The 24113-nt window shown below is 40.4% G+C and overlaps 2 protein-coding genes across 2 annotated transcripts in view; one reads left to right on the top strand and one right to left on the bottom strand.

The window, feature by feature from the left end:
- On the top strand, window positions 1-3825 carry BHLHE22 (basic helix-loop-helix family member e22). The gene has a single exon (XM_028534116.2). The coding sequence runs from the start codon at window positions 1030-1032 to the stop codon at window positions 2140-2142; it is 1113 nt and encodes a 370-aa protein (XP_028389917.1). The 5' UTR covers window positions 1-1029; the 3' UTR covers window positions 2143-3825.
- A 7842-nt stretch (window positions 3826-11667) lies between these two features.
- The window catches only part of LOC114514660 (cytochrome P450 7B1), a 162691-nt gene continuing 150245 nt past the window's right edge, over window positions 11668-24113 (bottom strand). The window contains exons 5-6 of the mRNA XM_028533882.2: window positions 23420-23595; window positions 11668-15862 (exon numbers count right to left, since the gene is read on the bottom strand). Coding sequence (XP_028389683.1) covers window positions 15575-15862; window positions 23420-23595 — 464 coding nt within the window. The 3' untranslated portion in view covers window positions 11668-15574. The remainder of the gene's footprint in view (window positions 15863-23419; window positions 23596-24113) is intronic.

The following is a 24113-nucleotide window of genomic DNA, read 5'->3' on the forward strand; positions in this document are numbered from 1 at the left end:
TTGGGCAAGTCAGTGGGGACACCAGCCCCCCACCCTGCAAAGTCCCATCTCCAAATCCAGACCAGTGTCATCCTATGAACATGAGCGTAGTATAATTCTCGGGGGAAGGATAATTTAGCACAAGATGAGGCAGCAGTGGTGAGGGAAGGACAGTGGGGGTAGGGGTGGGGTGGGGGTGGGGGCTGTGGGAGGGAGCGTAGGCTTTCCACGGGACTCCCAGGCTTCGCCGCGGATCTACAATTTGCTGAAGGAGCAAAGAACATCCTCGGCTCTAAGTAGGGCTTTTAGTGTGCTCATTGATGAGTGAAAGTCGCCACACATGTCAAGCTAAAGGCAGTTGTTGGGTTACTAACAGGACCCAGCGCCTTGCAAACATATGCGCTAAGCTGTGTATACAGATGGCAGGCAGAATAACAGAGCAGGCGCCTTTTATAAAGCTCTAGCTGCTGCCTGTCTTCAGACCTGGGAAAGGAAACTATTCAGACTCGCGGCCAGATAGCGCCTGCGATTGTTTGTTACCGTTTTAATCCTATTAATTAAAACGTTAACCTGATTGGGTAGAAAGCGCTGTCCCAACAGGCGAGTCTTCTTCATAATAACCTACTCAGAGATAATGATGTAAAAGACTCCCCCGTCTGTGGCGGCGGCTGGTTGATGGGTCCGGAAATCTCTTGAAGGTGAATCCAAGCAAGATAAACGGTGCGGAGAGGAGGCGCGGGGCTGGTCTCAGAGCTGCGGCGGCTCCACTCCCTCCGCGCCCACCCTCCCACCATGCGGGGCCGCGGCCCATGGTGAGCCCCAGCAGCCAGCACCATCGGCTGGAGACGAAGAAGAAGAGGAGGAGGAGGAGGCGAACGCGGGGGAAGGCGAAAAAGAAAAAGAAGGGGAGAGGGCTGCCAGCAGCACCGGGACCGACGCGCGCACCAGCTCCGGAGCCCGGCTCGGGCGCGTCTTCCGCGCCGCCTGACTCGCGAGCCGAGGAGCCGGCGGCCCGCGCTGCGGGCCCGGGCTGCGCGCCGGCCCCGGACCATGGAGCGCGGGCTGCACCTCGGCGCGGCCGCAGCGGGCGAAGAGGACCTCTTCCTACCCAAGAGCCTAAGCGCCTCCACGGCCAAGCGCTTGGAGGCGTCTTTCCGCTCCACGCCCCCAGGCATGGACCTGTCCCTGGTGCCGCCGCCCCGAGAGCGCCCGGCGTCCTCCTCCTCGTCGCCCCTGGGCTGCTTCGAGCCGGCTGATCCCGAGGGGGCAGGGCTGCTGCTGCCGCCGCCGGGGGGAGGCAGCGGCGGCGGCGCGGGAGGTGGCGGCGGCGGCGGCGGGGTGGGCGTCCCCGGGCTGCTGGTGGGCTCTGCTGGCGTTGGGGGCGACCCTAGACTGAGCAGCCTGCCGGCTGGGGCCGCCTTGTGCCTCAAATACGGCGAGAGCGCGAGCCGGGGCTCGGTGGCCGAGAGCAGTGGTGGCGAGCAGAGCCCCGACGACGACAGCGACGGCCGCTGCGAGCTAGTGCTGCGGGCCGGAGGCGCCGACCCGCGGGCTTCCCCGGGTGCAGGAGGCGGCGGCGCCAAAGCTGCGGAGGGCTGCTCCAACGCCCACCTCCACGGAGGCGCCAGTGCCCCCCCAGGGGGCCCCGGCGGCGGTGGCGGGGGTGGCAGCAGCGCGGGAGGTGGTAGCAGTAGCAACAGCAGCAGCAGCAGCAGCAGCAAGAAGTCCAAAGAGCAAAAGGCGCTGCGGCTCAACATCAACGCCCGCGAGCGCCGGCGGATGCACGACCTGAACGACGCGCTGGATGAGCTGCGCGCGGTGATCCCTTACGCGCACAGCCCCTCGGTGCGCAAGCTCTCCAAGATTGCCACGCTGCTGCTGGCCAAGAACTACATCCTAATGCAAGCACAGGCCCTGGAGGAGATGCGGCGCCTCGTCGCCTACCTCAATCAGGGCCAGGCCATCTCGGCCGCCTCGCTACCCAGCTCCGCGGCGGCCGCTGCGGCGGCCGCGGCCCTGCACCCGGCGCTGGGCGCCTACGAGCAGGCTGCGGGCTACCCGTTCAGCGCGGGGCTGCCCCCCGCCGCCTCCTGCCCAGAGAAGTGCGCCCTGTTCAACAGCGTCTCCTCCAGCCTCTGCAAACAGTGCACGGAGAAGCCTTAAACACACCCCTGAGAAACACAAAACCGACCCAAAAGCTAGAGGAAAGGGAAAAGCTGCCCCCACCCCCTTTATTCTCCTGGTAGTTCTGAAACACTTGCAGAGCAAAGAAAGCAGAGGCGAGGACTGGAGACGCAGCAGAGACAAACGGGACTTTAGCCTTGACATCCCCAGAATTTCGGTCTTTGGGGTGGGGAGGGAGGGAGGAGGGAGGTGGAGTTGGGCTGAAGTATGGATGTCTTTTTTCTCAGAAAAGTGGAAACTTTGGTGGCAGCCTAGACCGCGAGGAAGCAGAGTTTTCCTTTAAGGTTGAACATAAGTTGAGAAGCAGTCGCTTGGTTATAAAGCGTGGAGAATATTAAATGGCAAAATACTAATCCTACTAATAATTGTGAATTTGGCTAGTGCTGAGGGGGAAAGGAGGAGTCCGGGGCTGGGTGGCTTGTGGGACGGAATATTCATTCAGACAAATCAGTACGGGCACTTGAAAATAAATTTTGATTCTGAGCCAGGAGAAAAACTTGAAAGGTAGATTTATTTAAGTGAAAATAATAATTTTAAACAAGCCTGAAAGAGACATGTTGCTATGAAAGACTTGTATTTTTTACTGTCTCTGAACTTTAATTCTGTGAAAATGCTCAAAAGTTTTGGCAAGAGTGATATAAAAAAAACTGACTGTGGCTACAAGAATTGCATTTAAATATATTTATGTGCACCTTGTTACTTTCCACTCTGCAATGATGTATTAACGATTCATGGTATTTATTTGTTCTTCTTCAATGACCCTTCCACATTGACAGTATTTATCATGTGTTAAGGTCATGGGTCTTACGTGCAGATTTTATTAATGCCTCTAAAATTCTGTTCTATAGATTACCTTATACTGTGTGCCAAGTGTTTAAAAGGTTTATTTGCCAACGAGTATGAAGAGACCTATGGATGTATCTGAGCTGCTTAGGTTTATCAAAGGTCACCTGGAGTTTTTCAGTTGCATCATCCCTGTATTTAAATTGAGCTTTAATAAATTGCTTCAGTCCAAAAATTACAGGAAAGGTGTATTCTTAATTGATGAATGAATTGCTCTCTTTTGAAAGGGGACTCCTTTGCATTCTAAAAGGGAAAAACATCACAGCAATAGAACCTATAAGTAAGAACATGCTAAGCAAATATTTTTCCAGGCTGTGCTGTGCATTTTTAAAAGGTCTAATTTAATTGCTTTTAATATATATGTACATATATAAGTTATTTTAACTGTGGAGAATTATTTAAGTTAAAAGACTGGTTTGATTTGCATATGGTGTGAAATCCTTTGTTATTTTTCTAAAAAAAATAAAATTTAAAAACAAATAAAATAAAGCTAAGGAAGAGCAAGAAGCTATTCACCCAAAGTGAGCGTTCAGTTTTAGTTTGCATGGCTGTTTGCCTGCCTTTCTATCCTACAAAAATTGAGAAAAACCTTTTTTAAAAAATGGAGTCCTGCTATTTTCCACTCCTTGCAGAGAATACAAATTTAGTTTGTCAGGTTGGATGGCGAGTTGGGAGCTGTGACGGATCTGTTGGTGGGTTTTGGATGTATAAAGAATGATATATATATTAAATAGGTCAATCAGACTATGACAGCTATGTACGACCATTTGTATGTGTATCTATGTCAGAAAGAATCTTTATTAAAATATTTTGATCAAACATTTTATTATGCTGTGCTTTGTGGAAGGAGCAGTCCCCTCTCTTCTGTGTTACTTTTTGCTTGAAAGGTAACAAAAAAGAAAGGAGTTTTAGAGAAGTTTTGTCAGGGATACATAATTAGGAGTGACCCTAGTTCACTTGTTTACTTGTTCAAAGGATGGCTGGGCCTAGTCATTGGTGGTCAGAGAAAAGGGGTCAGCAGTAAGACCCGGAGGAGGTCCAGGGTTTCTGTCTGTTGGCATAACTTTGAAGGCCATGCTGTCCCTGGAATTCTTTTCCCAGTTGTATGACCCAACAAAGATGGTAAAGGTTCTTGGAGTTTTGCTCAAAATTTCTTTTTCCAACTTGCCCAAAAGCCAAGGAAAAGAGATGGATTTAAATTCTCTGAAGATGAATTTTATTGTGGCTGTTAACATTTTTTTTCTGACAGAAGAAATCAACCAGGTTGAATTTTAAGTGTAAACAGTGCCCATAGAGATTTTCAAAACTTGTTGCTTGTTAATGAGATTTTTAGGGACTTTGCATAAATGGGACATTGATTCCATTAAAGAATATCTGTATAGGCTTGTATTTGGACCTGTGTAACACCCTCAAATATAGCAGTTTTGATTTGTGTTGTGGTAGTGGTTATAGAGGTGGAAGTGGTAAAGTTAGAGAGAGTGTTTCTTCTGTAGGCAGCTTGCTAAATGCATTTTTGTATAGCCTCAGCTCAGAATGCTGTCCCTAAATGGCATCAGACTTAGTGGGGGGTGAGGGAGGATATTTTCTGCTCCACTTGCCATCAAAAAAGATTAATCAGAACCTGTAACTTTGCAGAAAACATAGCAGCAGAGGGCCCTGAAGCTGGAGCCCTCCCAGTCTGGGAGTGGGGGTAGAGGAAGGGAAGAGACCAGGGCAGCCCCCAGGCAGGAGGAGACCCGTCTCTTAGCATTTACCAGACAAAGCCTGGGTGCATCTAATTATGATTATTAAAACAATTTCCATGACGATGTCTAATATTATGTTAATTTGAAAACAACTGTGTATGAAAACTGTCGACTATAATACCTAAATTCATTTAATGAAACACATCGTTAAGGCAATTAAACCTCCTGGATGTGATTAAGAAACATAATTACGACACTGTTCTGCGCCATAATTGGGTGTCTTTAATCAAGGGGTAAAGTGATCAGCAACACAGCCATTAGTTTGTATTGTTCTGGCCCTGCTGTCCATCATTCTGATTAGGAATTAAACACAGCCACCATCAGTCGATTTTTTTTCTTTTTGCATATTAACATTGTAGGGGACACATTTGCTGCAAGATTTACTGCTCAGTATTTCTCATTATTTAATAGGCCTCCTTGAAATACTTCTCGGCAACCTCTGTACTGTTCAACTGTTATTAGAAATTGTACAAATAATAATTCTTGAACTTCAGGAGAAAAAGAAATACTTAACCCCCTTTCACCCTTTAATAACCTAATATCCAGTGTTTAGTCCTGAAAGACTTGAAGTGGATGGGGGTGGGCCAAAGAAGAGGATGTTGAGAATAAGTTGAAATGTTAGAGGGATATGAACAATTATTAAAAGCAGCAGGCTAATAACATTTATTTTTTTATTTGGTAATTTCAGACCAATCAGTTCTTTTTCCAATCCAGGAGATGATCAGCATTTGGTTCTAGAAATGAACGTGGGACATCTGAAAGGAACAGGAAAGGGGGTTTTGGTGATTGCCTTAGGTGGTCTTCCTGCTCTAACCCCAACCTTTCCAAAGTTTCTTCAGCAGAAGCTTTTAGAGGTCACTGAGTGTTGGGGAGAGAATTCTTCCCCACCTGGCAAAACCCCGGTCCGCTTTTCTTCTGAGATTTGAGTCCTGAAGTTTGGTCCAGTCTGGAAAGTTGACTCACAGCTTGTGGGTACCAGAGGTCCTTCGGGTTTGGAGTATCCGCATCAGGACTGGGTGAATGAGACCAGAGGGGTCAGTGAGGTCTTGCAGAAGGGCTTTAGGAACAGGGCAGAGCGGCTGGCCCCTTAGACTGGCATATAAACCTGGCCGTGTACCTTGGCCGCCCCTGAGTCTGCTCTGACACCCACGCGCCTTGGGTCACTTCTCCAGGAGCAGCGCCCCGCGGATCTCTCTGCTCTGGTTGGTTTCTTAGGAACCGAGGGTGGGAGGATGAGGCCAAGCAAGGACCCAGGGTCCCACTTGCCCTTATTCCATCTGCTTCCTTTTCCAATTTCTCTCTAATTTCAATCTTCTCTAATTTCTAATTCTTACTTAGGTTTCCTCTCCAGTTTGATACTGGGCACCGACAGAAGCGCCGGGGCTTTGCGTGGACTCGTACAGGGCCTGTAAATGATCATCTTTGAAGAGCTCGCCAGTTACCCCTCCTTCTCCCTCCCCGTGGTGCGTGTGTGAGTGTGTGTGTGCGCGAGTGCGCGCGCGCGCGCGCTCGTGGTGCGCTTTCCACTCCTCAGCTGGGCATCCTCTCCAACGCCCTGTGTTGAGCTTAAATTCTTCTCTCTTCAACCCCATCCACCACACATCTTTACTGCCAAAAGCTCACTGGGTTGGGGGGGGGGGGCGGGCGGTAGGAGGGTAGGAGCAATCCCATGGGCTTCCCTTCTCCACGCTCCCTTGGTCTCCGACGCCAGAGCCGAAACTTTCTGTGCGCCCCGGATCTGGAGATTGTTCCAGCGTGAGTGGCATTGACTTTTCCAATGTAATGACTTATGAAAGATATAATCATGTGTTAAATTGAATCCTCCGTTTAACTGTTAATGGTGTGCTCTGGGCACATTTACGTATTAGATGCTATGGTAACTAATTACCACTAGGAAAAAAGGATAATACACTTCCCAGACTTTGAAAAATAATGATGAGAGTTCACTTCCCGGCTCACAGCACATTGTGGCGACCCTGCCGGGTGGAGCGGACAAGCCAGCGGAGACCCTTAAGTGTGCACATGGACGGCAGGAGGTAACGAATCCCGGTCAGGCGAGGGTCCTTAGTAAAACCTTTATGAAATGTGGGTTGGGGGCAGATGGGCGTCAACTGCACAACGGCGCCTCCAAACAAGATTAAATTGCAAAAGATAAACATCAGGAATGTACATAAGTTTTCTTTTAATTAAAATGTGGGTCAGACTAAATTATCCACGTGCCACGCAACTTTACATCAATTAACACATTTTCGTCACGTGGGCAAAATAAATGAGCCCGTTTCCTGAGCTCTCTGTGTTGGCATTTATAACTCCGAGGCCCTTGGATTGTCAAGTCAATGAGCTGCAGGTTGATTTAAATGTGGCCTTTTTAAATCAGACATTGGGCGCCGTTGACGGTAGGAGGGGAACAGGAGGGAAAACGAGGAGACGATAACTTCAGTTTAAGAGTAAAAGCAACTCAGTTTAAGTCCCTGTCTCCCCGTGGCATCCGCTGGCTCTTCTGATCGACTGTTAAGTGTTTACTAAAGCCAGTGTTCTGTAGGCTGTGTGGTATACTCGGTGTTTGCTTTGCCTGAGGACCAGGGCCAGGTCCTGAGAGAGCAGGAGGGGAGAGGGATGGCTTTCCCGCAGATCGGCCAGCTCAAATTTGCAGACAGAACGACGTCCAGGTCCACGATAAACGCGCCTATAGCGCTTCTCAGCTGGCGCTGCGTCCGGGGAGGGACTCGGAATCCGCAGCCGCAGAGCACCTCTTCTCCCAGAGTTTCCCCTGGACGGGCGTCCCGGGTCCCTCCTGCAGGCCGGCGCAAAGCTGTGCAACCTCCAGGTTCCTTGGGACAAAAAGCAAACTTAAAGAACTCTGCTTCAAACTCTTTGGAGAAGTGGCAAGCACTGGGATTGGGCTGTCCCCTGTACCCCAGGGCCTGGGGGCTCACGTTCAGGTGCTAGGCTTATCAAGAGCACCTGACAGCCATGCCGCACTCAGGAATTCTGGGAAAGTGCCCCAGTTTTAACCCCCGGAAGACTTCTTTTCTTCCTAGCAAGTCAGGGAAACTCTTTGCTTGCTTTCCCTAAGGCTTGATTTGTGTTAAATTCTACCACTTTTTCTAAATTACTCTTCTTAACATGATCCAGGTGCCTTCTGGGCTACTGCAAAATTACCTAGTATCCCCGAGTGAGTGTTCATGTGCGTGTGTGAATTTCTTCCTTTTCCTTCCCCTGTGTTCTCTAATTTCAGCAGTAGAGAAACACAGGCTAGAAAGCTCAGGAAGAAAAATGACTGTGCTGGGAAGGTTAGACTGGGAAGGAAGAGAGGATTTTGCAGTTACTTTCATCTCCCTCCCCCCAATATATGATTGACAAGCCTATCTGACAAGTCACCACCATGCTTTGATGGGGGCGTTGGCTTTAATTATGCACACTGTGGTATCATTCTCCTTCCCAGTTTGGGAAAGAGTTAATTCTTTCCCAAAGCCCATAGTTGCCCTTGTCGTCTCAACCTGATTCAGAGATGCAATAAAATATGAAGCAAATTTATGATCTGTTTCAAGCATTTTATTGCTGTATTTTTTAAATTCATATATGCACATATAAGAACTATGATCTGTGAATAATTTGAAATGCTATAGTAGAATGATACATTTTAGATAAAACATAACCATATCTTTATATAATTGTCTCCGATTAAAATAAAAAAGAAAAATAGATTTCTAATGTGAATCAAACTGAGAAACTAATGACAGCCATAAACTGCTAACCAACCATAAATTAACATCTTCATCAAATGCTAAAATGGTATCAGTGGTTATATAAAGCAATTATTATTTCTCCTTATAAGTTTTAGAATAAAGTTCAGGGATATTTAAAGGATCCATTATTTACAAATCCTTGGCAATCTTAAAAGATTTTGTATTTTATTAGGAGGATGGTTGCAACTCAAATCTGCTATGTTAACAGAGCTGTTTAGAGATGAGAATTTAGATTTAAACATAAAAGTGCTTCATGACCTACCCTCATTTTATGCATTTATCTGCTCTGGCAATTACTGAAGAACTTGGTAAAAGGAATTCTTTGATAAATATTTTTCATCTACTCTTTGAAAAGAAAAGACAAATGATACTTTATTGTGGGAGAGCCTCAGAGTATGTACCTAAGTGGTTAAAACATTAGCTCAGGCATTCATTATCTCTTCAAGTAAGTAAGTGCAGCTCCATTGGCTAGGTACAGTCTTCCTGCAGAGCTAGGGTCAACGTTCGTGTGCCAGGCTGGCCCTCCGTCTGAGACTTCCGTAAGAAAATGAAATGAAATAAAATAACTAAATAAACACATTTCCTCATCAGGCCTCCAATAGAAAAGTGAAGAACTGTAGAGGAGAAAAGGAAACCAGGAAGCAGGGCCAGGGAATAACTGAATTTTCTTTTGGAGAAGCATCAGGCAGACATATCTTTAAAGCATAGATTTCTCAAGAGAGTAAAATTAAGTAAAACCTGGAATTACTCAACAAAGTAAGCTCTTTTTACAATTTAGGAAAAAAGTTAATGAAAACAAAACACTTCGAACTATGGAGAATCTGAGTGGCATGCATACTCCCATTATTTCAGCCAGTCAAGTATATTGTCCTACAGGGCGGTATTGTGGATGGCCATCTCCAAAGGTCAAAATGAACTAAGATCTGCACTGCCAAAGTCCTGGTACCATTCTTTAGTTAAAGTTTTTGCAAGCATTGTTTAGTATGAGGACTCTCTTCTTTAAAAGTAAGTATTATTTTTATAGTTTTTCTGTGAGTCTAAAACTGGTTCAAAATAAAAAGATTTTAGAAATTAATACCTGATTTCAAAACACAGAAAATATTACTTCCTGTAAACTTTTAGATTCATGAAAAAATTCAAAAGTGATTTCAAAGACTTAAAAAATGTTTCATTTAAAGTATAAAACAAAGCATTTATGAAACTTTGAGTATATTGGCCAGTTCTTAGAAGTTATAGAATGAAAGTACATTTCATTTAAACATGAATTTAAACATGAAATCAAAGCATTTATGAAAACTGTGGGTTTTCACACATGACATACATTTTATGTTAACTACAATGGATAATTTTTAGAAACAAAAGTAATATGGGGTAAATATTCTCTTGCATGCAACATTTTCAACTAATACACACTTTATATTTTTAAATGTTTAAATGTGACTCAGTGATGAATCATTAGATATTAGTACCTTTACCTGTTGCTTGTATTCCCTCTAGTTTCTCCTACAAGCACAAAATGTTGTAAGGGAAACAAAATGCTATCGAAAACACTTACTTTCTGTGCAGTCTGCAATATATCATGCTCTCCTTATAAAAAAATAATACATTTAGAAATTGAGAAATAACATATTCCTGAAATAATTAACAATAAACTGTGTCAAACACTTGAACTTATCCAGCATAACCATGGTGTATTTTTTCTACCCTGAATAGAAAATGCACATTATTACTCACATGAGCATGGTTAATTTCAGATACTTCTGAAAAAACTTTGTTTGCTCGATAAATGTCTCTTAGAGTAAAATTGAAATGAAGATAATTATTTCATAGATTGTCCATTTAAGGACATAATTTATCCTGATTGTTCAACAAATCTGAACTGACTAGTTCAAATGCACACGGACACCTACAGAGGCTAAGGCGAGCTCCCTTCAAATCTTAATAACTCACAGGAGTGTTTCTTGGAAAAGCCAAGTATCCCAATGAAACAATGTATGGCCAGTTACTGAAGGAGCCACATTTCATTTCCATCAACAGCATTCTGCATTATATGCCTTTTTACAGTTTGAATTTCAGCTTTATATAGAATAGAATACTGTCCAAATATTATTGTTTTATTCATTATTTGTGGTACAGTGATCCACGGAGGACAAAGCCCACATCTAATGGGAAGTTCTGTCTCATTTATTGTTCTTATATGTCTTTCCACAGAATAATAATAATTATTAAGAACTGTAGCCTAGCAAGGTCAGTCTGGTTAAAATGAACTTACTGAAAAGCTTATTATGGCCCTGGCCAGGTAGCTCAGTTGGTTAGAGCACCGTCCCTATATTCCAAAGTTCTGAGTTTGATCTCTGGTGAGGGCACATACAAGAATCAACTATTGAAAGCATAAGTAGGTGAAACAACAATTCGATGTCTCCCTCCCTCTGTCTCCTTAAAATCAATATAAATAACTGAATAACTAAATAAATAACTTATTAGTCACTGATATTTTTAGATCTGTGTTTACTTCCCACATAAATAACTAAGCTAAAATATATTGAAAAATACTCTGAATATAACAATTAATATGCCTTTAAGGAGAATATCAAAATAAAAATACATGCACATGTGTGTGCGGAGGTGATGAGACATGGGGCTACTCAGACAGAAAAATTATTTCCCAAAGAATTTGCTACTTGTAGTCAAGTCTAACATGTTCCTTATGGGGAAATAAGAAGACACAGCCATTGGTATGTGCTTTAAAAATTGATTTATTGAATTTGTTTTGTAAATAAAATTAAATAGATTTACAAAGCATGTTTCTTACCTAGAATGTTAACATAATATGCTTCCTCATAAACCCACATATATGCCATTTTAAAATCAAAAGATAATATTAAACATATGATTCAGGGCAATAGTTTTTTTTTTTATAATGTATAGCATTCTTCTGCCTAAAACAATTTTAAACATAAATATTGCCAAATTATCTTCTATTTAAAATTATGTAGTAGGGCTTTTCATGAGTTAAATTTATCTTACTCAAGAAGGTATTATAAACAGAATAAACATTTAAAGCTAAAATGTTCAAACATCAATGATCACTGATTTAGATTAACACTCTGAAGTAGAATAAGCAATAATTGCTTTAGAGAAATACCAGAGTTTTATGTGATTGCTCATTATAATTTAAAATAATGCTACAGGGAATGTAATCTTGGCTTGCTAACTTTTTCTTAATTGAGTATGTGAATATGAATACCTAATAATGCAGTTCAAGTAAATAATAGTTTGCAACATTTGCAAACTTAATAGGTTAAAACAGGGCACATTCTACTGACATATAATTCTTGTTTTATAATTACTGACATTATTTTACACTACAGTCAAAATTTAGACAATTTTTAGCTTTGATCTTTGAAATTGGTTTTAAGATTCCACTGTTAAATTAGAAGATGCTTACAGGAAAAGTTACCCCTATTGAGTTGGGAAGCTCCTTTGCCTTAGACTTGTGACCCAAAACTTAATGATGAAATGGAGAAGATACAATGAACTATTGTCAGGAAAACCAAGACAAGGCAGATAAAATTTCCTACGGGTTGCTTATCACATGCCTTATTTAGTGATAAATAGCTTTTATCTTAATACCTTCAGAACACTTAGTTTTTGCTAACTGAATGCATCATTACTATTGGCCATTGACATAAAGCAACATTATTAATGATTCATTTTCTTTATTTTGAAACTTAGGGGAGACTTACAAATGAAAAGATGGACTTTATAATACATAAAATACAGTTTGAAAAACATTCTGGAGCCTCAATGACTGTATTTGGTTTTGGTTATTTTTACCATACAATCACAATCCCTGCTGTATATGTTTTATTGTGTATGATTATGCACATAGTAATTTCTCATTACAAAACATTAATGTGGAAAGAATGATGGAAGGTTAGTCAGAACTAGTGATAAATCAGAATTTTAGAATGGTTTTAAAAGGATGAATTTATTACTTACAACTACATTTATAATCAATTAACTGTGAATATGTTGTTTTCCTTAATAAACTGTATGTGTTTGAGGAAAGGTAATCTAATGAACAACATATTTAGAACAGAGGAAATGTTCAATAAATGTTTGATCAAATAAATGATTAATGCATTAACTAATGACAAACATACTATTCCCTTTTACAAATACATAAAAAAGTTTTTAAAAGGCAAACATTGTTAAAGTACCTGTTTTACAGCTTTATATTTGCATATTGCATTACACTTTTCAAAATAAGTTCACACATCTTACTATGTTTAATCCCCATAATAAACCCTGGTGTAGAAAAGGCCTTCTTATTTTTATTTTGCACATAAAGAAACTGAAGCACTGAGAAGCAAGGTGACTTGTTGATAATAATAAACCAGTGATGTCACAGCTAGAAACCATGTCTTTTAACTTATTGCACCATGACATCTGTTCTGTTCATGAACCCTCTTTAATTACTAGGTTTAAGCTGGTCACAGGATTCTCTTGTTTCGGTTCTCCTGTCCATTGCTTTTGCAGAATATTTTCTCAACCATTTAATTTACTCTTACTTTTTTTTTCTAAATTCTCATATATACTTCCAATTATAAATTAAGCAGAAATTAGAATGGAATAAGTTTCTGTATTTTCTCTGCTGTAACATCACAGAAGTGTACTACGAAGGTGAATTTAAGAATCTGAAGGCTTCCATTTAAGGTAATATGATGGACTAGATGTCCTGGCACGAAGTGCATGGGCTATGCTTATAGGGCTATGCTTATGCTTTAGGAGATAAAGCTGAGGGCCCAAGTGGGGCATGCATGTATGTTTGTGGTGCTGGGGTTGAGGACAAGGTTTGCAGCAGCGCATGGTGGAGGGTGGCTAGGCACAGCAGTGGGAAGATAAGTGGGGGTAGGTTGGGCTTTGGCCTCTCCCTCACAGTAACTGTCCCACCAACAGTTTCCTGGGTAAAGATTATTAAAACATGGTGGGTGCACATTATGGAATATTGAATTGACAAGGACCTAGTTTACAGAAAATACATTTATGTAAATAAAAACATGCACCCAAGATAATAATATATGTTTTATAAAAAGATAAACATAAACACTTTAGAATGTTGGCCTACAATGGGGAGGGTTCTAGGGTGGGGGGTTAGGGATAAAATAGAATGAGTAAATAAAGCCAGAGAGGCCTTGCCTGGACCAACTAAAATTGTGTACAATGAACTAACAGGTATAAGGAGTATGATTACTCAATCCTATCAACCTGGAGTTAAAGTAAAAAGAAGGAAGAAATAAACTCAATGGATGTGTTAAAAAGCAGATTTGATATAGTGTAAGAAAAAAAAAACTAGAAGAGAGATCTAAAGAAATTACCAAGAATTTAAATTAGAAATATAAAATATGAGAAGAAAAGTTCAGACAACATTGAGCATAGAGTGAGAGGATTTAACAGAGAGCTGGAGAGAAGTAATATTTAAAGAAATAATGGCCAACAATATTTCATACTTAATGAAAGACACACATTCTCAGATTCAGGAATCACAAGCATGACAATAAAAACAAAGAACATTGAAGACAAAGACAATATGTTAAAGCTGTCAGAGAGAAGACACAGGCTACCTACTGAGTAATTAAATTTATAAAGGGCTAACCTCTTGAAAACATTGATGGAAGCCCTATTAGGAACATGCAATATCTTCAAAGCGCTGTGAGGAAAAAGTTCTCATCCTAGACATGGGCAACTAGTGAAACCATGTTTCCAGAATGAGGGCAAAAATGAAAACATCAGTCAAACAAAAGTAGAGTTTAGACCAGAAATCCTTCACTAAGGACCTTTTAGAGCATGTATTTCAGGAAGGAGAAAATAAATGCTGGGAAATCTATCTTCTTCTTACATATGGTAAGTACTTTATAAGGTTATTAAAAATCAATTTCCTTTTAAAAACAATAGCACATTTCTGAAATATTAGAAGTCTCAATTAATGCAGCATGAATTATCTGGGTTTTAATACCTTTTTGCCTCTGTAGATAGAGCATTATCATTATATCAAACTCCAGACAATCACTTGGTAATCTGGTACTAGAAACCTTTGCATCATGGACACAATGCTGCATTGTGGTATATAAAATTATACTCCATTATGTAATGTTGTAATTCAAAATAAAGTAAACTTTAAGTCCAAAAGGTCAGGTATCAAGAACAAATGCTACTATCCAGTTTCTCAATTTATATGAATAGAAGCATTTAGGAAAGTCTCAATTGCAACACTGGCATAACGATATAGTTCACACTCCAGCCAAATGCTACAATCAGTCCTGCAACTGAAATGTTGAAATGATTTCAACATTTGCTTCTACAATAAACCTAATACTAATGTTTAGGGCAACTGCTGAATATATAATAGGTTTTTGTGTGTTCTTATACATTAAATCTTATCAGTATCAAACTTGAACATGAGTGGTCTTATACCACAAGAAATTTTGTTTTATTGAACTATAGTATACAAGTAATAAAGAGCATTTATGGAAGACTAAATATTGAAGTTGAAGTATTTAATCTACTGCAAAACTCATTTAATGCAAATATACCATGGTGATATAGGTATTATCAATATTATACTTGAAGGGAATACTTTCATCGAGTCTTTCTCATGAAAACAAATTCTGTTCTCTGCCAATTCGGAAGTTGTTAGACTGTGTCAATTTCCAGCAGTAGATAAAATGTGTATTTATATATTAGAAATGAATTTGAGTGACTTTTAAAACTCCCACAGTACCAAATCTATTGCTGCGTATTTACAATCACAGGTGAGAAATCACAGTATGTAGAAACTGAAAACTGCTGTTAGGTTCATTATGTTGATTCTAATATTTATTTTCATGCCACCATCCTGTTTTATTTTATGACCAAATACAAACCGAACAGATCTCAAATCAAATCAAATTTGGCACTTTTTTTTAAACAAAAGCAACAAAGCAATTACATCTGCAGAAATCAGAAACGAATAGGGAGCTAAGGACGTTTAGGTTAGTTTCCATAGATCTCATTTCTTTCCTTTTAGCTTCTTTAAGATTTGACTTTGTACCTAAATAAAACATCAGAAGCTGGGTACTGAACACCAAACAAGAAGTGACCATAGTCTAGTTGAACAGGTTTATCATCTATTATTTCTAAATCAAAATAAGTTAAAAGTACAACTAACAATTGCTTTATTTCATTAACTGCAAGAAATCGGCCTGGGCATTTGCTGGTTCCTAATCCAAATGGCAGGAGGTAATACTTCAGCTTTTTACCTCTTTTGAAAAAGGTGGTTTTCTTCTTACCATTTTCTACAAAGCGGTCAAATCTATACTCCTGTGAGGAAGAAATAGAGACTGTTAAAAAATTTACATGAAATAGCTTGAGTCCATATCCACAAAGTAGCCAGCTTCCCCTGCCTGCCTTACAAGGCTCCTTTTAAGAATGTAAAGCTTGATTAAGTGCAAATCATGTATAAACTTTCAAAAAACTCAAATTCTACTAAGAAATTACTTCTCCCATATGAAGGGGGAATTCAAGCACCTATATGACTTTCCTTCCTAATCCACCTTTCTCTCCCATGCTGAGTTTCCGAAGTATGGAGGCAGTATCTCTATTTTTGTTCATTGAGGTGGGTCCTGACTAATGGGCACTTGATGGGCCAATGTTGGGTAGAAGGTCAGGGTTCCGGTACTGCCACCATGGTTACTGGAATAATGAATAGGAGCTGCTGAGGACCCATAACATGCTTTTTTTCTATTCTTTCCCAGTCATCTACTAATGGATAAGAACTATGAGCTTAGTGTTCATTTATGTTTAGATTCAATAGATGTAAAATAATAAAATTCACATGAAGCATTAGAGAGGAGCTAAGCCACAAAATTGGTCTTGCTTGTTTTTTGATGGTGGACTGAATTTCTCCTATGACAGTTCTATTAGAATGAACTCTCTTTGGGTTAACTCTAGGCTGGCAGGTGTTTCTGATATGTTTTCATAAATAAGTTCTATTACTTGTTACAGAAAACGATGGGCCTGGATCATCTCAGGTGTTGGCCTGCCATCTTAATTTATTCTCACTCGAGTTTCCAAGAGGAGACTGAGTGACCTTATTTCAGCCCATGGTGAATTAAACCATTGATTAAATTAACACGTGGCATGCATGAAAATGACCAAGTATTTCCTGTGCTTGGTGCTCATTAGCATTAGATCTGCCAGCACACAACTTGGATATGAGCTACATAGTGTCAAAGGCAAAGGAAGCAGGTCAGATGAAAAAGCATTTCAGGTTACAGAGAAAACCTACAATACCTGGATAGATTATGAATTCATCATAAAAGAACCATCTCATTTCATGCCACTATTAATACCAGCAAAATCATTTCTTTAAAAAAAACTGGGTTTATCCTCATGTACCCAGGATACGTATTTTGATAAGTAGTCAAGCTTAGAAAACACACTTTGGGTAGCTTCTATTCCACTCCAACTTGTAAGCTGATGCAATCAAAATGGCAAATTAATCTGCATTAGAATACAAGTGTGTTTTCCCACAGAGAAATTTCTGGGATGTATTCGAATACAATCTAATCAGCTCTAAACTGAAACTATCTGTTCATCTTATGAGTAAGAACTCTTTGTTGATATATATTTTGTGACATAGAGTTACTGTATAGCACTCTTTCCTGGTGACCTTTGTCCATTACCTTGGCCCAGGCCCGCTTGCCCCAATTTAGTGCTGCGGCCCTTGACCAATCTGAGGAAACCAGCACTCTTCCCAAGAACTCCTGGCTGGGGTCAAATCAGTTCAAGTTAATTTTGCCATGAAATGATTTGTTAAAAATGGTCTCACTGTAGTTCTATTGTTTAAGCCAGAAAATACAAAAAGAAAACTTAGCTTGGGTTATGATTGAATAATGTCCTGTTATAAATGTCCTTTATAATGTTGTAAGTAAGCAAGACTGTCACTACTTTCCTGTTCTTTGTGAAATTGGCTGTGCTGCCCTCTGGGGGACCATGGTGATCTGCACATGCTGGTCCCCTACCCCTGTGACCTTAGTGTTTACATTCAGTTCCTTCAAATCCCTACTCAACCAGGAATGTCACTCCTCTAATTTTTATCATATTCTATTCAATTTCCTCATACTAAACATGTTAGAAATTCCTACTTGGTTAAATATATTATGAAACAAGAAGGGAAGAGACCCCCTTCTTTTTCTCTGAGACCGTCATTAAGGGCAAAGGCATAATATATATATGTCATATATTATGCACATAGGCATAAATATATTTTTTAGTAGAAATTTATTTTCAGTTTGTTTTCTATTGCGAGGGCATGGGGAACCAGAGTAGGAACTGATATTGGGGAAAGCTTGTGGCAGCTGCTAGGGATATAGTGTGGCCGTAACAAGGAGTGTAAGAGTCTCATCCCTGAGATTTGGAGGTCACAGTGCCATAGAACAAAGGGTTAGAAAGCTCAAGATGTACATGTTTACTTGGAACAACTTAAATACAGGATTCATCATGTTGTCTTCAACTCTTATAACTATAACAGCTCAGTGTTTCATATTTAAAATGAGCTCTTAAAATATCTCAGTGTATCATAATTAATAATATTGAATGCAATATCATCAAATGGATAAGAATAAAGAAGCCATAAGAGAAAGGGTAAGACATTGAAATTCCCCACTGCTCTTCTGACGATTGTTGTAGATGACTCCTCAGTGTCTTTCTTCTGTATCGGATTTGTCTAGGCTCCAGCGGCAGTACTCACGTCGCACTGCCTCTGGCTGATTTAGGCTACGGTATGTGAACCAATCTCATTAGTGCTGTACGGGAAAAGTCTGTGGGGACATGTGGGAGAAGTTTTCTTCTTTTCAACAAAAACAAACAAACAAAAATGGTTCACTACCCTTTCTCTTCTGGACCTACTTTTATGTGAAAATGATGCCTGCAACTGCTGTGGCCATCTTGCCACAGGCTGCAGACAGAGCTAACCCACAGGAAATGGCAGAGCCAAGAATTTCCAGGAGATTGGAGTTGTCGCACTGTCTTATTTATCTCTGTATTTTTGAAGCACCCAACAGAGTGCTACACACATAGTAGAGACTCCATATATGTTTGTCGAATTAATGAATAAATACATGACAATAAGTATATTTTAAAAGCAATCTTCAAGCTTTTGAAAAAATAGAGATATTGAATAAGTAAATAAACATGTAGAGAATGAAGAGTAGATGAATATTCAGTGTTTACAAGGGGAAAATGGTATAATATTTAGCACTACAAATCAGCACTGGATAGATGATTCAATTTTCTGAATTGAGGAGACTTTTTGGTGTAAGTGACTGAGGAGCACTGTCTAACACCCTAATTTGTGTTCTCCAAACATCACATTTAGTTCATTCAACAGATTTTTATAGTTCTTCCTGTATGTGAAGCACTTAAGTTAAAAAGGCACAAACATGGTCTTGCTGAGGTAGATGATGTTCAGTACGGTCAGGTCTTGGATTCGCTCAGTTCATCATTTGAGCATAAGGATCTAGATTAGATAAAAGATGTGACTTCCTAGAAATAAAAACTGCCAGTGTTCTGAATGGATGAGGAGCTGCACTGTTGCCCTGATTTACAGTCAGTCCTCCTGGGAGCAAGATGACAGATGACACAAGTCCCTTTTTATCTCCACAACCTAGGTTCCAACCAGTGGTGTGCTACAGCCAGCTTATACTGGCTCAAACAAGTGTGCATATATATCTCTTTTCAACTCCATGTTTAGGGTCTTCAAGTGGGTTACATGAAATCAGCCAAGGTGGGATTATTTATACCAGGAAAACTGACAAACTTGGGGCTTTCAGAGTGTTGGTCTACCAGCTGGTTCCAACATAGCAGGTATAGCGGTTCACTGGAATGGCAGAAACCCTGTCAACATGAAGGGCTTGGCTATGAGATCGCCATGTGGTAAGGCCAAGCCCTAAACCATGAGTTCTTAAGGACAGAGGTCTTTTTTATTTCTGCATCACCCATTACACCCATCAACATGCTTTCTGGACAGTAGATATGCACTATACATTTGTTTCCTTGCAGTATACAAGGAATGCAACTCTATTCCAGTTTGAAATATAGACAATAATTATTTAGAGGCCTTTGAACTTCAGAGCTTTAGTGGGTACTTCAACAGCTTTATAATTACTTAACTGTTTCACTGTTTTCTTACTTTAGGAGGCTACATCATTATGATAATCTGTTATCATCTTAAATGTTTGCTGTTTCTTCCAATATGGACCTCCCTAGGCTTCCCTTTACGCCATATCACTTTGGGCCTAGAAAAAAACCCAACAGATCTGATCTTTTTGATAGCTCCGACTTTGCATTTTGGCACAAAAGAAATCATCACCATTAACCAATTCTTTGAGAGCCAGTGCTTGAATTATGTCTGGTAATAGATGTAAATTTGAGGAAGCCTTCAGAAAAATTTAAAGAACTATCCTTTCCTAACTAATTTATCTCACAGGTGGCAAATACAAGGCCCAAGGGCCAAATCCAGCCCTCCACTTTGTTTTATCTTGTTTCTACCCGGCAGCAGTGCCAAGCTCTCTCTTAACTGTTAAGGAGTAGTTACATTTATACAGTCCTGAAATTACATTTGGCCCTTTGAAGGCTGATGTGGCTCCCAGTGAAAATGACTTTGACACCCCTGGGATATTCTTGGATAGTATTTAGACCAACAGAGAAAGAGGAAGAAAGAACTGGGAAGGGGTGTTTTCTTTGCTTTCTCTCATTGTTTTCAATGTTACTGCCAATTTGTTTTCTCACACAGGCAAGAACCACCTGAGCAGTGACATTACAATAAGCTAAGCAACAAATATTCAGGAAAATAATTTGTAACACAGAGGTTACATGTCCGTAGCTTATAGATTCAGTTACATTCACAGACACTTTTTGTTTAGCCAACATTGTGTTTTAAACTTTATTTTGTCCAAACATTTGAAAATTCTATTCTAAGCTTCACTTAGAAACACATTTTTTGAGTCAATAAGAAACTGACTTGGCCATACCAGGCCTACATGCTTGTAAGAGCTGAGGGTTAACTCAGAAGCAGCCACATGGACTCAGTAAGATGGCTCCTGGGTTCTCCTTTTGCCACAGTTCTCACTACTCCAGATAGTATTGCCATGTTTATACACAAGCCACTTCATCTATTCAGGCCCAGTACATATATGAGTGTGCAATATCCGGGGTGATTTACAAATTTAACTGGAGTGTATTTTCACTTTCAGTGCATTCATCCATCCTGGCATCCCCTTGTTTGTTCACCATCTATGGACACTCTCCTGTGTGGGAGGCACTAGGCTTGTAGCATATGGAAGCAGGGAGAAGTAAATAAGTAATTGCAAAATACTATGTGGTGTGGACCATAATAAAAAATACATGAAAGGCATACACAGGGCACAGAGTGGGCAATGGCAAATTCTCTAGGAGTAAGGTGGGAATCAGTGACGCTGTCAAAGAAGAGGTAATTAAGGATGATTCTTGGGAGGGACATTCAGGAACAGAGAGATGGGTGAAGGAGAATCATGGCCTGCTTTTGTAATGTAATATTCTAGGGTCTGTGGAACTTGAACAACCTGAAACCTGGTATGGCCAAGCCAGTTTCTTTTTAACAACTTGAACAACCTTGTTGAGTTGGGAGAACCCATGTCCTGCTAAGGCTCTTCAGTGGCTTTGTGCTCTCTGAGAATAACAATACTGATATGTGGAGTTTGTCGTCTTCATGTTTTTGACCCAATAGCAATGGTCTGTTTTCTATACCTAAGGCCCGTCCTCCCATTCAAGATATGTAGTATGCAAAGGTAAGGAGATGGAAAACAAGGGTGTCTGATGAGCTCCAGGGGCCAGAGCTGCTGGGCCAAGGCTCTTTGTAACAAGAACAGATGTGCCTTCTTTACTGTCAGTGCATCACTGTTTTGGGGTGGGCATCTGTCAGATGAGCATCTATAGGATATTATTGCCATCCTAAGTTGATAAGAAAAAAAGGAATCAATTTATATGCCTGACAGTAGTAAATGCTTAGTAAATGTTTATAGGATGATTGCACAGGACCTTGCCAAATCATATAAAAATGGTCTGAACTATAATTATTAGCATTCCACAATTAATTTCAAGAAAACAATACCATGGCAAAGAATTAGCTAGTTACCTTTAACATTAGTCAGGCATAATTGACTAATGTTAAGACTAGTAAATAATAGAAAGTGCTTATCAACTTAAGTTAGAGCTCCTACCCCAGTGACACTAAGTCAGCATTCACAATATCGTGATTTTCATTTTACACAGGTTTGGCATGAGGCCAACCCTTCCGATTATTATTAAGATTGGTCAATTGTTATGTAAAGTTTGGACATTGCTAGTTAGTATTCTATAGAAATACTATAATGTAAATATAAATCAGCACATGTTCAATATTTAACTTTGATTTTTAAACTCCTGAAAGTATCATTTATGGTCATTTTTTTAATCACTGGGCCAGGGTCAGGATTGGAGGGTAGGAGGAACCCAAAGAACAGTTCCACAAAAACAGTGGTGATTTGGCAAACATTTGTTGAGTATTTGTTGATTTTATTATCATGACATGAAGGGTAAACTTAGTGACTATTGGAATAATTATATAATGAAAAAATAAAGTTAAATACATTAAAAATCAGAGCTAAAAATAAAGCAGTTTTAACATTTTAAAGTATTTTTCAAATATTAATTATTGTCCCTGTTAACTGACTACTTGGGTGTGAAAATTTTGATATTTGCCCACGTGGAAATAAAGCTTGTTGTCTGGGAAATGCTTATTCACTCACTAACACCTCGCTTCCGACTCGCTCTCATCATTCATTTAATGCCCCTTCTTCTGAAATGGATAGAAACCATACACACATTCTCCCTCGCCTAAAAAATTTTGCCTTGCTGATGAAATCAATACATATTATCTTGTTATATTTGAAGTTGTCTTCTTCTCTTTGGTTTCCAAAATTCAACAATTTTTTAATCCAGCCTGGCTGCATGACAACTCACTCAAGAAACTGGGTTTAAAAGTGGTCCAGCTTTTGAACTGCTCAAAAGAGCACAGAGATTCCCTTTGAAAAATGGCCCTTTATATACAAAAACCACTGCAGCAACAGCATTACTTCATGAGGCGCACAGGCAGAATATGACTGCATTCAATTTGCATGCAGGTGGTGAACCTCTAAAGTGGTATTAAGGGATGAGCCAGGGTGGATTAATTTCCAGTCTTTGATAGTCATTAACTCCAGCTTTGGGGGGAAAAATACAAGGGGATGACACAATTACCCTCAGAGCTTCGCCCGTGAGCAGCAGCTTTACAATCTCAAGTTCATAATGCCATCCTAACTGATCAAGAAGGAACACATATCCTTAGTAAGAGGTTAAAAAGTATATGGGCTTAACTACGACCATGAAGGTGTTTGACTTTGGGATATAAACCCAGTCTGGAAAGACTTGGCAACATTGTTGTCATTGTTTATCCTCTAAGCCGCCTGTCAATAGCTTGCCTTTTATGGCTTTCAATAATTCTCTGCCAAGTGAAACCTATATGCCCTAAAGGTAATGATGGCCTAGGCACAATGCCCATTTCATTGGAAGACACTAGCACTGAGTCTCATCACGGTATCCCTATTTACAGGCCACAAAATCTTTGATGGAGAGATCCTAGGAAGCACGTTAGTGAACAGGAACATTTTCCCATTGGAGGAAAAATAGAAGTCATCAAAGTGTCTCAAATCCTATCTAAAACGAGGTGGTAAAAAAAAAGAGATAGAAAGAGCTCATGAAGAAGAAGAATGTGCTTTCAATATCTAAGAAGTAACAGTGACCAGTTCGACATTTATTTACCTCTGGAGCTTCAAAGATTTCAGGGTCATAGTGCAAGATGGGAGGAAAGATGGCTAGCAGGTCTCCCTTTCGCAGAAGGTAGTCCCGGGTCTCTGACGGTAGAGTCAAATCCTCTTGGATGAAGCGCATGATGGACGAAAATGAACACAGTCGTAAAGTCTCGAGAATGGCGCTTTCTGAAGGAAAACAAGCAACAGCTTCTTAAACTATGACAGGTCCTGGGGAGTGCCCCCAATTTGCCATTAAAGCTCACCACCAATAGCTTTCCTAATCAGATTCACTGAGTGCTGAGATGATGGCTTTGCCAGACCAGAGTGGGAAGGGGGCTGGCGAGACAGCTGTGGCCTGGCATTTCACAGATGGAGCAAAAGTGCTGTGCTGAGGCAGAAAGTCATTGGTTAGAATTTTTGTAGGAAAGAATAGTTTGCAAGAGAGAAACATTGTGTTACAGGTATACCCATTGTAAATTAAAACCATATCCCTGTTAAACAACTGCTGGTGGGTTATTTCACCAACCTACAGAACAGCTATGCCTTTAAAGCCAGGCTGAGACATTTAATAACCACTTAGGCAGTTAATAGTAAAGTGATTGTAGTGGTGCTTTCTGAGACAGCTTAACACTTAAATTCTTTTATGCTAGCTGTAAATAAAATGTGAGTCAGCATTTGCTGGAAAAATTTCAAAGGAAAAATAC

The sequence above is a fragment of the Phyllostomus discolor genome, chromosome 7 (genome assembly GCF_004126475.2).
Source record: "Phyllostomus discolor isolate MPI-MPIP mPhyDis1 chromosome 7, mPhyDis1.pri.v3, whole genome shotgun sequence".
NCBI lineage: Eukaryota > Metazoa > Chordata > Mammalia > Chiroptera > Phyllostomidae > Phyllostomus > Phyllostomus discolor.